At 41.6% G+C, this 16,328-nt stretch overlaps 1 protein-coding gene across 2 annotated transcripts in view; it reads left to right on the top strand.

The window, feature by feature from the left end:
* The window catches only part of KCMF1 (potassium channel modulatory factor 1), a 41,676-nt gene extending 31,892 nt beyond the window's left edge, over positions 1 to 9,784 (top strand). For both annotated transcript variants that reach the window (XM_033084947.1, XM_033084948.2), the window contains exons 4-7: positions 2,367 to 2,468; positions 6,291 to 6,465; positions 7,949 to 8,231; positions 9,148 to 9,784. In XM_033084947.1, coding sequence (XP_032940838.1) covers positions 2,367 to 2,468; positions 6,291 to 6,465; positions 7,949 to 8,231; positions 9,148 to 9,409 — 822 coding nt within the window. In that variant the 3' untranslated portion in view covers positions 9,410 to 9,784. The remainder of the gene's footprint in view (positions 1 to 2,366; positions 2,469 to 6,290; positions 6,466 to 7,948; positions 8,232 to 9,147) is intronic.
* The last annotated feature ends 6,544 nt before the right edge of the window (positions 9,785 to 16,328 follow it).

Here is a 16,328-nt window from a genome sequence, read left to right as displayed (position 1 = left end):
TGCTCTCCTTAATTCCAACATACAGGGTCTTCATCAGGTCATTTTCCATCCAGTCTATGCTTTTAATGCACCCCAGCTGCTCTCTCACTTGAAGGGCAAGCCTCTCTTCCTGTTCAAAGAGCCCTCTTCTAAAGAACCAGTATTTCTTCAGCCGTTTAACGTCCAGGGGCAATGGTTACAGTTAGCTGGAATGCAGAGGAATCTGGGAATCAGTATGAATGGTTGTTTTGTAGCTGTTGAGGTTTCAGGTCAGTTGGACTGGTCCAGATAAAATGCAGTGTTCAGCTAGAAGTCCCCTAGCATTGTAAATGAAAAAAATATTTAGAAGACTTTGTAAAATACAGTCTCTTCAGTCTTGTTTCATAATAGAGATGCAAATATTCTGCTATTACATTGCACTGCAGCAACTCTCTCACCTTCAAGAAGGCTGTAATTAACCTCCTTGTAGATGAATTGTAAGCATTAGGTTGTTGATACTTCGATGATAAAACTGGGGAGAGCTTTTTTTTGCATTAATGAAATGGACCGTCTGAGACAGTCTCGATGTCTCTGTTCATCCTCTAAGATCCCAGTGACTCTTGTTGAGGTTACGGAAGTGCTGTCACTTGAAGTACTTGCTTTGTATGTAAATGGGGAACTAGTGGTAATACAAGCGCAGTTCTGGAAACTGGCAGATGTCCTGAGTGGGATTGACTGAGGCCTTTAGAGTCATCTTTCAGGGTTTCATGGTGATTTCTTAATACAAATGCTCATAAATTCAAGAGAAAGTTCTGACAACGTTTGTCTTTTGTCTGCACCATTTGTTCATGCATGTCATAATTAGCAATGATTTTTAGCTGTGTCCTACTTAGTGATCCAGCAGTCTTTGTTGTGACTCTTATCAGAGCTTATGCTTAACCAAAATTGTTGTTTGTGCGTAACAGTACTTGAGTAACTTTCCCTAATCAAGAGTTCTTGAAAGTCTAGTTGATATTTAGAATTAGGGTGGGAATACTCCAATTCCTTTTTACTCAATATTCGTTATAACCTTTTCTTAACTGATGTTTTTGTGAGGTCTGAGTATATTCACAAATATGTGCAGTTAATAACACCTTCAACACATTAACAAAAACTCTCTGGTGATCTCCTGCTTTCAGGAGTGGGTTGTTCCTATGCTGGGTTTCTGCTTCCTCAGAGTAGCTTAAATAAAAGATTGCTTTGAAAGTATTGTGTTCTCTTAGTTTGAGAAGATTAAACAGCTGTAGTGAAGTTTAGGGAATTCAGAACCATCTGTTCAATACACATGAATTTGTCTCTGCAGGGTAGCTAAATGATATGCTGGCATAGCTGAATATTTATTATATTAGTTTGTGATAAGATGTGCCCTGTAGTGCATCTGCTTGGTTTCTGTAATGGTGAAAAATCTGTGGAGAGAAATGCTGAACACTGAAAATCGGAGGGAAGAAGTTGTAGCAAAAGGCTTCTAAAATGCCTGGTTTTCTCTTCAGAACTGGCCACTAAAATTAAAGTGGACTTAGATGCAGAAGTTCCTGTCAAGAGCAGCTGAGATTTTATAGTAATCTTATTTCAAGACCTTGTTCTCACCTCCATGAGAGTACAACAGATGTGTGCTCATTTATACACGTGTCCTTAATGCTCATATAGATCTTTTGAAGTCTACGTTCAGCAGCTTAAGCATACCCATGAAAAAACGAGAGAAAAATGACATGTGCTGTTTGTGGAGTCGTTCAAAGAACAAGTCATAATTACGACAATAGTAGTGGTAATTTTTGCTTGTTTAGTTAACTGTACTTTGGTTTACAAAGCAAAACAAACAAAACCTACCAACTGAAAACTGTCAAATGGGGAAAAAAGAAACACAAAACCAAAGAGAGACCTCAGTACCTGCTCTCAAAATACTGTTGTGGAGATGGGTGTGGAGATCAGCCCTTCTCTGCCAAACCTGCACTGCCTGGGTAGGGTGGTCTCAGCTTGATACTTAGCAAATATGGGCAGTTTCATTCTTATTCCTCTGCTGGGATGAGTGTCAAGCAGGCAAATAGCGTTCCTGTATGATTCGACACTACTGTCCGTGAGAGAATTGGCATGCAAAAATACTGACTTTCAAGACATTGCAAATTGATTTTGAGAATCCAAGCTCTGGTTTTCATAGTATTCTGAAATTCATAAAGTAAAAGATGACTAAATTAATGTCTGCACTTCAGTAATTTTTCTGAGTTTATTGAGTATGTTGATATCCAAATGTTTGTAAGTACCAAAATGTGATTTGAAAGCATAAGAGCCAATGTCTAATGATTGACTTGATAAAAGTTCTGTTTCTTGTAATATTTATAAAGTTGGAGTTTTTCTTTGCTTTGTCATTTCAGATTTGTCCAATATGTGCAGCATTACCTGGAGGGGATCCGAATCACGTAACAGATGACTTTGCAGCTCATCTTACACTGGAACACAGAGCTCCTAGAGATTTAATATCCTTTCCAATTTGTGGCAAAGAGGCTAGACTGTTTCACCTAGTAGTCATGGTGACTTGGTTTGATTTTTGTAGTCAAAGGGTCATTTTCTGGAACTTAGGTTGCTAAAGATGTGTATGTCAAAAATAAAAAGATTAGTCTACTAGTTTAAAAATTGAAGTGTAGTTGTCAGACTGTGCACAGACTGTAGGTATAGTTGAGAGTGTTTTTGCTCTAACAGCAGACACATTTAAAGGATTTTGTCATACAGAGGTTTTTTCCTACTTACACTATTTTATTCTGCCTCGTAATTACTCTCAGTGCTAAGATTCAGTGCTGTATGTATTTTTAACATAAAGATGATTCAAGCATAGCTGCTTGTAACAGAAGACTATAAACTTGCTTAATTACTTAAAACGCAGTCTTTTAATAATATGATTTTGTAGGGTTACTAACATTTTGTAATACAGAACTCGGAAAACTTTCAGATTTTCTGGGAGAAAGGATGTTGTCCTTCAGTTAAATTAGCAGCCAGTTGTGGGCATTTCTCTATGCTTGATTGCTGAAGAGCTTAAACTGTTACGATTTTTTCGTCTTTGTTATTAGGAATATTTGTCTCCTTTTAAAATTTTTTTCTTCCCTATGATTAACTGATAAAATATCTTTTGGTCTGGGCTCTTATTTAATGACATGCAAGCTATGTAGCATCCCTGCAGTAAGTAATCTCTGAATTACTGCTTTGTGTCTCATTTTAACAAACAGAAAAAGACTGCATTATAACTTTGATAGTGGCTTTTTTGTTTAGAGATTTTAAAAAAGGAACAAAGAATAATGTAAGCTCAAGCAGTTGGGATGGGGGGAAATCCAAACCCTGTCAAACAGAGTTAATTACACTAATAGAGGGGAAACAGCATTTATGTGATGACTCCACTTCAGTTATGATTGTATTTGGTTGCATTTATGTTTGTTAGTATTAACATGGTTTCAGGTCAGGGCAGATTAAATGTGCGTGTTAATTACTGTGCAAAAACTGGATCAGTGTAAAGGAGTTTGGGTGTAAATTACCTCTGTGAAAGGTGAATAATGAAAAAGTGATACAAAAACTGGTAAAGTTTTTGTAAAAATGAACTTTTGTCAAACAAAATCAAATGAAAGCAGTTACCTGTACTTGCCTTTCTCAGGGACAGGAGTAGAGCTCTTGGCGCTCAGGAGGAGCAGGGTGCTGAATGCGGTGGCTCTGACCATGAGAACTTGATCCCAGGTGTCCTGTAGTCCTCAGCGGCCAGGAGTTATGCAGTCCTCCCTTTCTGGAGGAAGTGGGATAAGATTGATGAGGGGAGAGTATCTTCCACTGGATCTTTCCTGGCCTTTGGACAGCCCTGAAATGTTGCTTGATGGCTGAAGCAGTTTGTGTCACTTTAGTCCTACTTGTTGTACCAGCTGGGAGATTTTCATAGCACCTGCCTAATTAGGCTTTTTCTAACAAAACTTATATAACTACATAGCAGTGTGCCAGAGTTCTAGCTGTTGTCTCCCAACATTGGCTTAGCTTTAAGGCAGGAAGTTTAAAATTTCCCAGCTACAGAATGAAATTAATTTCCTGCTGAAATGCACGAGATGCTTGATTAGAATTCAGGCTACTGCTGCATTTTTTTCTCCTGTAGTACCAGATGACTTTTACTTAGGGAATATTTGAACCAGAAAAGACAATCCTTTTTTCGAATATAGAGTAAGGTTTCGGTATCAGTCATCCCAAAATGGATCTGTTTTGGGAATACAATGCCCAAAGATAATGCTTGTAAAATTTCCTGCCTGTACTCTAATGTGTTAGTGTTCAGTGCTGTCAGATTTCCAAAACCTGGTAAAAAAGTATCTTGACATGACTGTTTGACGTTGGATTCTACATCATATCTAGCAACAGGGAGCTCTAAGGCAGGAAAAAAAGGAAGAGAAGATACCCTTTTTCACTCAGGGTCTGGCAGTGTAGGAAATAAGAACCATCGCTTTCTGATACACCATTATATTGCTGAATATTAAGTTGAAGTGTACAGAACAATTCTCCATGTCCTGTGTTGCCTTCATGTACCAAAAGGAGATAGAGAAGGCTCTTGGCTTGCACTTTTTCTAGAGTAAAATTTCGTTTTACAGTTTGAGGTAGGCTTTTATTCATGGATCTGCTACAGTTCTGAGGGGTGGCCTTATCCACCAGCTATTAATTAGACATGTTTGGTTAATTTTGTTTTTTGAGAGTTTTTTCCTCAAGTTGTCCCAAAACACTGCATGTGTTTCTTACTACAAACCTTGTGCAGCTGTTGCAAGGTATGTCATTTATTACTACATCTAAGGACAACTCTTTAAAACCATTTCTTTGTTTAGCAGGAAAATATCTGAAAATTCATTAAATGCATCATTTCAGCATTAATCCTACAAATAGTTCTCACATGATTATTCAGTTTGAATGTTTGTCACAAGGTGAGGTTTTCTTACTCTAGCATAGTTGATAAGACTCAAGTGCATGTTTAGCTGGTATTTGTAGAATGACATTTGCCTCAAAACACTTCAAAAGTGTGATTGGGAGAGTTACCCCGGAGTCCTGTGTTTGCTTGAAAAATCCCCAGATACTGTCCTATTCTAACATGTTTAGTTATGAAAAGCTTGCCAAACTACACAGGGTCTATAGTCCCTCTAATTTAGCAACTCATCTCCAGGAGCATCCAGAATTGGCACACTCAGAGGTGCAAGGTGCTCTGTACTAAGCAAAGTGCGTTCTGTGCTGGAGGGGTTTTCCTCTCACACCCTAGATGTTAAGTTTTACACTGTAGCATAACTAACAGTTTTGAAAGAAGCAAACGTTCTGTAAAGTCTTCTTGTAATGGCCAGAAGTTCTCTCTTGCCAGGGGAAGTCAACTCATTCCTTTCAGTCTTAAGTTCTTGACCTCCATGACATCACGAGGTTCTGCCCCGTAACATGAGGCAGAATAACTTTTATGAAAAGTGCATTGGATGCTGCCCTTACACAGAAATTGATACTGTATGAGTGATAACCATATAAAAATAAAAACCATAAAGAGATGGAGATCTAAGATAATTATAGTAACACTAAAATAAAATATTAAAGCCTGTGCTATTTCATTTTTCACCAGTGAGTCATACTAGTGATTTTTAAGAAGAAGCCATATCTGGACAGTCTTGGAGGAATGAATATGAACAAATTTGTGACAAAAATAATCCTTAAATTTGTTAATTACTTCAAAATTTATATGAGAACCTATAAAGTGTTCTTTATATGAAAAGTGGCAAAATACAAGCCGTGTGATAGGGAGAAGTGGGGGGAGAAGAGAAAATTAAAAGCATCATTGTCATAACTGAAATTAGTGATATTTCTTTGGCTGTAAGAAGAAAGGTGAAACAAAGGAGTGTGATGGATGTGCTGAATACTTCAGAAACTTACAGTTTCATAAGGACTGAAGTGATGAACTTTTTTGGAAAAAAGCATGAAGTACAGAAGTCAAAAGGAATTTGGTAATTATTCTGAGAGGAATTGCAGTAAATGGTTTTATTATTTTTGATGGTTAATGTAAGAATTGGGAAGGAAGAACTGAAATTCCTGTCTCAGTAGTAAGCTTGGCTGAGCATGGATTTGTGTGGGTTTTCATAGGAAAATTTTATTTAAAAAAAAACTTGCCAGATGAGTAAGTCTGACCTGTAGCTACCGTGTACCTTAGCTTTGCTTCAGAAGTTAAATCATTACTGTGTGAGTCAAGTACACCTGAGTAGTTGACCCATCAAATGTCCTTTAATGGTTGTTAAACAGTTCTGTTTCCTTAACTTCTTGGCTACGATGAATCCAGTGGCGTTCGGCATGTACGTAGGATGTTCCACCCAGGTCGGGGTTTGGGAGGCCCCCGTGCTCGTAGATCAAACATGCACTTTACTACCAGTTCCCCTGGTGGGCTTTCGTCTTCTCAGAGTTCGTATTCTCCAAGCAATAGAGAAGCCATGGATCCTATAGCTGGTAAGGGCTGTAACCCGAATTTTACCCCACTGTCCTCCTTCCACAGAGAAAGGAGAATGCAAGGTGACAATAGTTGCCCTGCTCTATGTTGCTGTGAAACTGCACTTACAGGCACAGCATCCCACAGGGCAGGTGAAGAAGGAAAGGTTGTTCTTAAAGTCAACATCAGAAGATAATTAGGCTGTGTCTTTAGGATTCCCGGAAATAACTTGTTTGTGCTATTTTTACCTCTGATATGAAAATACTACTTTTTTTTACAAGGAAGGGAAAATGGAGAGCGGAGACAATTTTGAGAACAAATGCGGTTTTGTCTGTGGAGAAATCTAAGCGTTTTAATGCCATGGTCTTTGTCCATACCAGTATGTCAGGGAAACCTCAGAATGTCTGCCACTAATCACCTTTACTTCAGATGCAAAGGAGGCACAGTACTCAAACTGGAGCCTGTTACTGTCAGTCTGTGACTTCAGGGGGAGGTAGCCAGCCATCTGGCTTGATGAGGCATTACCCCTGAAAGGGCAGCTGTGGATGCCCTCTGCTGGCCTGGTGACCTGATATTAAATTAGCTGTGAAGAAGTAGCCCATCAAGAGAAAAAAACAAGTTAAGTGAAGTCACAAGGCTGAAGTTTGTTTCCAGCCTTGCAGAACCTTCCCACTTAGCAGCATTAAAAGTGGGATAAAATGTGATTCTTCTGCATCTATTCTGTTTTGGTGGAAGATGTGTTTCTGAATTTAGTGCACATTGAGCTCGGTGTCCATCTTGTTCCAGGACTGTTTTGAGTTCACACCTCTTTCCATAGTACTGCTTCCCATTATTCCAAGCTTTAGCTTACAGTGAGAATAAATCTTAATACATGGATAAAAATTTGCAAGGAACACTCCATCTTTCCGAGTAGGAAGACCTAATAACGGGGTTTATAATCACTAGGTTTTCTCCATGCTTGTGGCAGAAGTAAGAATTCATACAGAATGCTTTTGATGTGAACTAGCGATTTAATATGTTTTCTTAACTAAATTTCTTTTATTAAATGTTTGAAGCCATGGTACAGTATTTCTCTCTTTACTGCAGCACAGCTTCCTTCTGGGATAATTGGGAAGATGAAACTTATGTTTTGAGGGAACACTTGTTGAAAGGAAAAAAAAAAAGGTCACCATCCACAGCCAAAATGGAGAAGTTTCTTAGTCAGTGGCTATTTTGACTTGAAGTTTCAGAGAGTGGCTACAGAGGACATCTTTTGCCAGGCTACTTGTCAATTGGCTTTCCTGTCATTGTCAAAAAATTGTCTTAAACCTCGTCTTGTTATTTTGACTAAATCTGCATAAAGTAATCTTTATGGGCATCAATCTTCACAGTCTTCTCTGAGCATAGTTGGGTTTTGATGTTGAAAAAAAGTGAATTGGTGCACTGGAATTCAGGGTGTATTTATTCTGCTGTGTAATGCTCATTTAAGATCTTAAGTCATAAAAGCTTTCTCTTCTCTGGCAGAGCTTTTATCCCAGCTATCAGGTGTGAGGCGTTCTGCAGGAGGACAGCTCAACTCCTCTGGCCCTTCTGCTTCTCAATTACAGCAGCTGCAGATGCAACTGCAGTTGGAACGACAACATGCACAGGCAGCAAGACAGCAACTGGAGACTGCACGCAATGCAACCAGACGCACCAACACGATCAATGTCAACACCACTATGGCACAATCTACAACAACAACCAACACATCTAACACAGAAAACAGTCAGCAGACTATCCAGAATTCCCAGTTCCTTCTGACAAGGTAATTTGTTCAGCGTATTTACTTGTATTTATTTCTTGTAATTTCTGTTTACCTTAGTTCTAGTAGAGATACAGAGTGTCATGAAACTTGTATGTTTGGAGTCAGGCATGTGTCTAGGATGACACTAATTAACAGAATACTTACCTGGTTTAGAAATTGTACTTAGATCCCAGGATTGTTTAAAAGAGGATTCACCCCATGTTGTCATCTCAGTTCTATTAGAATACTGTCTACTGACCTGAAATAAAAATATTTTCCACACATCCCCTGCCACACCCTCTGCTAGCATGCTTTTGTCTGGTATTGTGCAAAAGTATGGTAATTTTAAGAGCTCCTGTGCCTGAATTTGAGTCAAGTGAAGTTTTCTCTAAGTTCAAAATAATGCCATGTGAGATCTTTTAATTAGAAGTTCACTTTTAATCAAGGCACCCACGAGTGTCACAAACTGTGACTTTGAGAGTTGGGGTGAGCAGTTTCCTTGCTGCTATCAGGGCATGCAGTGTACCTTTTGAGAGTGGAATTACATTCAGTAATCCCTGTATAGGCTGTACATATGCAACGATATGTTTTGTGGCCAATGTGAATTTAGAACTTGATGTGGAAACAAAGGAGGCATATTATTCCATGTCCAGGAAATGGCACCAGCTCTCCCTAAAAGGCTTCTTGCATTGCAGTAAACCTTGTAAACAGTTTTTGATGTTGCTCTAACTTTGGACTGGACTGCATGCTGTTGCAGCAGCAGAGGAGGGGTGGGTTGTTAAATGCATTCATGTTGTGCTGAGGTGCTGGATGTGTTGAAGGGTAGGTGGGACTGTTCTGAAGGAGCAGTTTCTGAGCACGTCTCAGCCTGTTGGTGGTGTCACCGGTGAAATGGGCTTTCAGCAACTCTGTCTTCTCTTCCCTTGCTGCTGCACAGGTTGAACGATCCGAAGATGTCAGAAGCAGAGCGTCAGTCAATGGAGAGCGAACGGGCAGACTGCAGCCTGTTTGTTCAGGAGCTTCTACTGTCCACCTTGATGCAGGAAGAAAGTTCCTCCTCAGATGAGGATGAACGGGGGGAGATTGCAGATTTTGGTGCTATGGGCTGTGTAGATATTATGCCTCTAGATGTTGCTTTAGAAAACCTAAATTTAAAAGAGAGTAATAAAGGAAATGAGCCTCCTCCACCTCCTCTTTGATGACATCCCACTTTGCAGACAATGTCCTCTGTGCTGTATTTGCCAATGAAAGTGGACAACAACTATCTTGGGTTTGTTTTGGTGATTGTAATTTCAGGTCTGTCACTCTTGTTACATTGTGTACATTCAAAAGAAAGAGAGAAAAGATATATATGATAATCATTTCCACTTAACTAATTTTTACTTCTTAGCAGGTAATGTAGGTTGCAGTGCAGAGCAGAAGGCTCTGTGTCCTGTACCTTGACATGCAAAAGGCTCTCCTAATACTCCACATTCAAACTGAAGAGGGAAAAAAAAAAGAAAAATCTCTAATGAAGCTGCTGTGTGTATTTATGAATATTAATGAATAAAAACTGCTTGGATGGTTTACCTTAACTACTGCATGACGTTTTTTGCAGCGTGCATGAGTTTTAGTGACCTTGTCATTTAAACACTTAAATACAAGGAGTAAAACTATAAAACACAAAGCTTTCCCATTATTCAAAGGTTAAGTCATGAAAAAGGTTAGCGCTGAGTAGCAGTTTGTGGCCACAAAGTAGCTTTCTAATAATTTGTGACAGAATGTCATCTACATGTGCTGTTCCTGCGCAGGATGGGAACTCTGCAGTGGGATACATTGTTGTGACCGGGGTGTGGCGTTTTGCTGAATGTGACCATTATGTTGCCCTCTCAGCCCTCACCTCAGTGTGGAGTTAAACTTGATTTTATGCTTCTGTAGGAGACACAACAGTAAGGCCACTGCTGGAAGCTACTGCAAGGGGCTTTTGTGTGCCCTAAAATCAAATGATGTTCACTTTTGTTTAAAGTTTTTCTTTGTTGTGGTTGTTGAAATTTTTTAATTGTTAAGTATGTTCTATTCAGGTGTAGACAATTCATATATTCACTGTGTTTCTAAAAAAAAAAAAAAGTTAATCTGGATCCTATTGTCTTAGTTTAAAAACCTTTCACAGCCTCAATCATATTTTGAGTTATTTATGTATTTGCTTCATAGTTTGCAGAGACCTGACAGTATCGGGAGAGCTTGAGGATTTAGATTCCAGACTGTCAGTATATTACAAGAAATTCTTAACGCTAACTTTAGCACCTTTTATTTATTGTTTCTTTTGGTTATTTTTGCTGGTATAAAAAAGTTGGAAAAGCCTTTTAGTTGAATCATGCCACCTACATGCCTATACTGTTAATTCTACGGTTTGGAAAAAAAAGAAGTATGGTGTTCTTGTGCATAGAAATTTATAATCGCCCCAGAGCAAGGACAGAAGGGGTATGTTTGGTCTTGGTTTTGATTTTTCTTTCTTTTTTTTTTTTTTTTTTTTTTTTTTTTTTTTTTGAGATGGGGGTTATTATCATCTTTTTTGTTTTGGGGGTTGTTTCATTTGGTTTTGGGGGTTTTTTTGGTTGGTTGGGTGTTTTTTTGATGATTTTTTTGAATGTAAAGTTAGATGATAAAAACAAAAGTGCACACAGCTTCTGATGAAAATTTAAACTAGGCTTATATCATAATGATGTCTTTCCAGATCTCTCACCTCATCCTCTCTCTCTTTCTCTGTATCCTCTCATCTCAGCAGCATTGTAGAGTAAATGTAATGACTTGGACACCATGTGGTGTTCTCAGCAGAACTGTGATATGTATGCTAATCCAAAATAACAGCAGGAAAAAAACTGACCCCATAGACTGAAGTTTAAGTTCCTTCCTCTCTCTCTCTTTTTTTTTTTTCATCATCAAATCTTAATTGTTTTTATGTAGAACAGCATTAGCTTTGGTTGGGGTTTTTCCTATTTTTCTTTTTTTTTCGTTTTTTTTTCTTTTTGTTTCTGCAACAGAAAACCTTACATGCAGCCTCTGGTTACCCTGAGAGTTACCCCCAGTAGGGGACTTTTTTATTGATTGTTGAAGACTTTCAAAAAATTTTCAAGCTGTAGTTTTTCAAACACATCTTCTGCACATTACAATAAGACACACGGTTCAATAAAGCATTTTCAAGACTGTTGTTCAGTTCATTTTCTTTGGTTCTAATGTATTTTCCAGACAGTTTTGTTCCAGAAATTTTTGTATCTGCCTTTAGTTCTAACTATCTTCCAACACAAGTTGTGTAGTTGTACAGTTTGTGTAGACAGCCTGGGTGATTTATATAAATGTGTTCTAAACAGAGTGCTTTGACAGCTGATGAAGTAACCCTAAGCTCTTCACAGGTAGGTAAATTGAAGGCTGAACAGACCAAGATGCATTTATTTTAAACCAGCTCTTCTCAGTGTGGTGTTTTGTGTTGGTTAAGGCTGATCTCTTATATCACCCAAATTCTAGACACCACCACAGTTGCTTGGAAGGGTCTGCAAACCAGTGCTACCCATGTTTGTTTAGAGACTGAATAGATGCTGGCTTGGATTTAAAAGTGCCCTTGTGTATCATATTAACTTGTATAAATCTTCAGCAGTTTGGGAGGCTGTTTGACTTTTTTTTTTCTGTTTTAGGTTTAAAAAAATAATGTGAAGTGGCTGCTAGGAAGGTATTGTGGTAGTCTGTCAAGTTCTATTTGCAGGGAAGTGTTTTTCCTTCTCAGAGTAAGCTGTGCCAATGTAGCATTGTTGGGGTATTTCCAAAACGTTTAATTTTCAGGGTGCTTTGTGCTGCAGTGTTTACAGCCTCCATCAAAGGAGGAATCCCACAGCTGGTTATTGCCTTTTCCATGTGAGAGAGGAAAAAATAATGAAACAACAAAAAACCCCACCCTTACATCACATCCCAGCTCTCGACATGGACAGCTCCCTGGCAGGAAGCTTCAGTACTCTGCATTCACACAGTTCCTGGAGTGCAGGGACACCTGTATTGTGACCCCGTGGTCAAGGTCGTGTAAAGAAGCATTTTCAAAGGTATCAGCAGAAGAAATTTTATTTCAAATTTGTATGCAAGGTTTGTTCTGTTAACAACATCGATAAAGCAAAGGAGAATTGGATTAGAATCCAATTGGAGTGACACACAATGAAGACTGGGGATACAAAAGGGGTGAGGATGGAGGATGTAAGGATGCAGAGGGGGAAGGGAGACCCTCCCACTGAGTCAAAGGTTCACAATGGGCCCCTTGCCAGACCTACCCTTGGAATTGTTTAGTGCTTTATGTCTAAAGGGTTTGGCAGCTCTTAATCATTGGCTAATTTAACTCTTGCAGAATGATTCCTCAAGATTTAACCATAACCACAACAGTAATGCAATTTTGAATCTAAGATGCCAACATTGATGCTACGCTTGCTATGAGGTGTTGAAGTCAGTTTTCACACAGGCACACAGACACAGCCATGTATATATTCAAATATTGGTGTGTGTGTGCATATGTACAAAGCACCTGTTTAAAGCTCGCTGGAGTTCAGGGAAGTGCACACAGGGGTGGCCTTTGCATCTCTCAGTGGGTGTGGCTTCAGCCTCCAGAAGGAGGTACCAGCCCAGGCCCCACCATCAGTCTCTGATGAAGCCCAGAGCTGTGGGTTGATGAGCACTGAGAGGCACATCCTGCTCCAAGGGCAGTGCTGGCACAACCACTGGGAACATGGGACCTCAAGGGCATCCTGTGGGACCCCCGTTCACAGGGTTGTGAGATGCTCAGCTTTAGTCCTCATCAGCTTCCATCCTGGACTCATCAAGGTCAGCAGTTTTCTCAAAAGTCCAGCAATGATAATTCTAGTTCACTACAGCTGTGATTCACACAAAAATAAATTTCCAAGGTTGTTCATTACCAAGCAGAAGTTTGTTAGGCAAAGCATTACCGGAAACAGGGAGTGGTAATAAATTAAAGGAGACATTAATTGTGCACATGCAGTGGGAAGATAATGTGTTCCGCCATAGCCATGTCCAAGTTCCTGAGCTCTGTGTCTCTCTCTGTGCTCTGTGTGTGCTCTATGTGTGTGTGTGCTCTGTGTGTGTGTGCTCAGTGTGTGTGTGTGTGTGCTCTGTGTGTGTGTGTGCTCTGTGTGTGTGTGCTCTGTGTGTGTGTGTGTGTGCTCTGTGTGTGTGTTCTCTGTGTGTGTGCTCTGTGTGTGTGCGCTGTGTGTGTGCTCTGTGTGTGTGTGCTCTGTGTGTGTGTGTGTGTGTGTGTGTGCTCTGTGTGTGTGTGTGTGCTCTGTGTGTGTGTGCTCTGTGTGTGTGTGTGTGCTCTGTGTGTGTGTGCTCTGTGTGTGTGTGCTCTGTGTGTGTGTGTGCTCTGTGTGTGTGCTCTGTGTGTGTGTGTGTGTGCTCTGTGTGTGTGTGCTCTGTGTGTGTGTTCTCTGTGTGTGTGTGTGCTCTGTGTGTGTGCTCTGTGTGTGTGTTCTGTGTGTGTGTGTGTGCTCTGTGTGTGTGTTCTGTGTGTGTGCTCTGTGTGTGTGTTCTGTGTGTGTGTGTGTGCTCTGTTTATGTGTGTGTGCTCTGTGTGTGTGTGTGTTCTGTGTGTGTGCTCTGTGTGTGTGCTCTGTGTGTGTGTGTGTGTGCTCTGTGTGTGTGTGTGTTCTGTGTGTGTGCTCTGTGTGTGTGCTCTGTGTGTGTGTGTGTGTGTGTGCTCTGTGTGTGTGCGCTCTGTGTGTGTGTGCTCTATGTGTGTGTGTGTGTGCTCTCTGTGTGTGTGCTCTCTGTGTGTGTGTGCTCTATGTGTGTGTGTGTGTGCTCTGTGTGTGCTCTGTGTGTCTGTGTGTGTGTGTGCTCTGTGTGTGTGTTCTCTGTGTGTGTGCTCTCTGTGTGTGTGTGCTCTGTGTGTGTGTGTGCTCTGCCTGTGTGTGCTCTGTGTGTGCGCTCTGTGTGTGTGTGTGCTCTGTGTGTGTGCTCTGTGTGTGTGTGTGTGTGTGTGCTCTGTGTGTGTGTGCTCTGTGTGTGTGTTCTGTGTGTGTGTGTGTTCTGTGTGTGTGCTCTGTGTGTGCTCTGTGTGTGTGTGCTCAGTGTGTGTGTGTGTGTGCTCTGTGTGTGTGTGTGTGCTCTGTGTGTGTGCTCAGTGTGTGTGTGTGTGTGCTCTGTGTGTGTGTGTGCTCTGTGTGTGTGTGTGCTCTGTGTGTGTGTGCTCTGTGTGTGTGTGTGTGCTCTGTGTGTGTGTGTGTGCTCTGTGTGTGTGTTCTCTGTGTGTGTGTGTGCTCTGTGTGTGTGCGCTGTGTGTGTGCTCTGTGTGTGTGTGTGTGCTCTGTGTGTGTGTGCTCTGTGTGTGTGTTCTGTGTGTGTGTGTGTGCTCTGTGTGTGTGCTCTGTGTGTGTGTTCTGTGTGTGTGTGTGTGTTCTGTGTGTGTGTGTGTGTTCTGTGTGTGTGCTCTGTGTGTGCTCTGTGTGTGTGAGCTCTGTGTGTGCTCTGTGTGTGTGTGCTGTGTGTGTGCTCTGTGTGTGTGTGCTCTGTGTGTGTGTGCTCTGTGTGTGTGTGTGCTCTGTGTGTGTGTGTGTGTGTGTGTGTGTGTGTGCTCTGTGTGTGTGTGTGTGCTCTGTGTGTGTGTGCTCTGTGTGTGTGTGTGTGCTCTGTGTGTGTGCTCTGTGTGTGTGTGTGTGTGCTCTGTGTATGTGTGCTCTGTGTGTGTGCTCTGTGTGTGTGTGCTCTGTGTGTGTGTGTGCTCTGTGTGTGTGCTCTGTGTGTGTGTGTGTGTGTGCTCTGTGTGTGTGTGCTCTGTGTGTGTGTTCTGTGTGTGTGTGTGTGCTCTGTGTGTGTGCTCTGTGTGTGTGTTCTGTGTGTGTGTGTGTGCTCTGTGTGTGTGTTCTGTGTGTGTGCTCTGTGTGTGTGTTCTGTGTGTGTGTGTGTGTGTGTGTTCTGTGTGTGTGCTCTGTGTGTGTGCTCTGTGTGTGTGTGTGTGTGTGTGCTCTGTGTGTGTGCGCTCTGTGTGTGTGTGCTCTATGTGTGTGTGTGCTCTATGTGTGTGTGTGTGTGCTCTGTGTGTGCTCTGTGTGTCTGTGTGTGTGTGTGCTCTGTGTGTGTGTGTGTGTGCTCTGTGTGTGTGTGCTCTGTGTGTGTGTTCTCTGTGTGTGTGCTCTCTGTGTGTGTGTGCTCTGTGTGTGTGTGTGCTCTGCCTGTGTGTGCTCTGTGTGTGTGCTCTGTGTGTGTGTGTGCTCTGTGTGTGTGCTCTGTGTGTGTGTGTGTGTGTGTGCGCTCTGTGTGTGTGTGCTCTGTGTGTGTGTTCTGTGTGTGTGTGTGCTCTGTGTGTGTGTGCTCTGTGTGTGCTCTGTGTGTGTGTGCTGTGTGTGTGCTCTGTGTGTGTGTGCTCTGTGTGTGTGTGTGCTCTGTGTGTGTGTGTGTGTGTGTGTGTGCTCTGTGTGTGTGTGTGTGCTCTGTGTGTGTGTGCTCTGTGTGTGTGTGTGTGCTCTGTGTGTGTGCTCTGTGTGTGTGTGTGTGTGTGCTCTGTGTGTGTGTGCTCTGTGTGTGTGTGTGTGCTCTGTGTGTGTGCTCTGTGTGTGTGTGTGTGTGTGTGTGCTCTGTGTGTGTGTGCTCTGTGTGTGTGTTCTGTGTGTGTGTGTGTGCTCTGTGTGTGTGCTCTGTGTGTGTGTTCTGTGTGTGTGTGTGTGCTCTGTGTGTGTGTTGTGTGTGTGTGCTCTGTGTGTGTGTTCTGTGTGTGTGTGTGTGTTCTGTGTGTGTGCTCTGTGTGTGTGCTCTGTGTGTGTGCTCTCTGTGTGTGTGTGTGTGTGTGTGCTCTGTGTGTGTGCGCTCTGTGTGTGTGTGCTCTATGTGTGTGTGTGTGTGCTCTATGTGTGTGTGTGCTCTGTGTGTGTGTGTGCTCTGTGTGTGTGTGCTCTCTGTGTGTGTGTGCTCTGTGTGTGCTCTGTGTGTCTGTGTGTGTGTGTGCTCTGTGTGTGTGTGTGTGTGCTCTGTGTGTGTGTGTGCTCTGTGTGTGTGTGTGTGTGCTCTGTGTGTGTGTGCTCTGTGTGTGTGTTCTCTGTGTGTGTGCTCTCTGTGTGTGTGTGCTCTGTGTGTGTGTGCTCTGTGTGTGTGTGTGCT

The sequence above is a fragment of the Catharus ustulatus genome, chromosome Z (genome assembly GCF_009819885.2).
Source record: "Catharus ustulatus isolate bCatUst1 chromosome Z, bCatUst1.pri.v2, whole genome shotgun sequence".
Classification (NCBI taxonomy): domain Eukaryota; kingdom Metazoa; phylum Chordata; class Aves; order Passeriformes; family Turdidae; genus Catharus; species Catharus ustulatus.
Note: the sequence above shows the minus strand (reverse complement) of the source record. Positions and strands in the feature narration are given on the sequence as shown.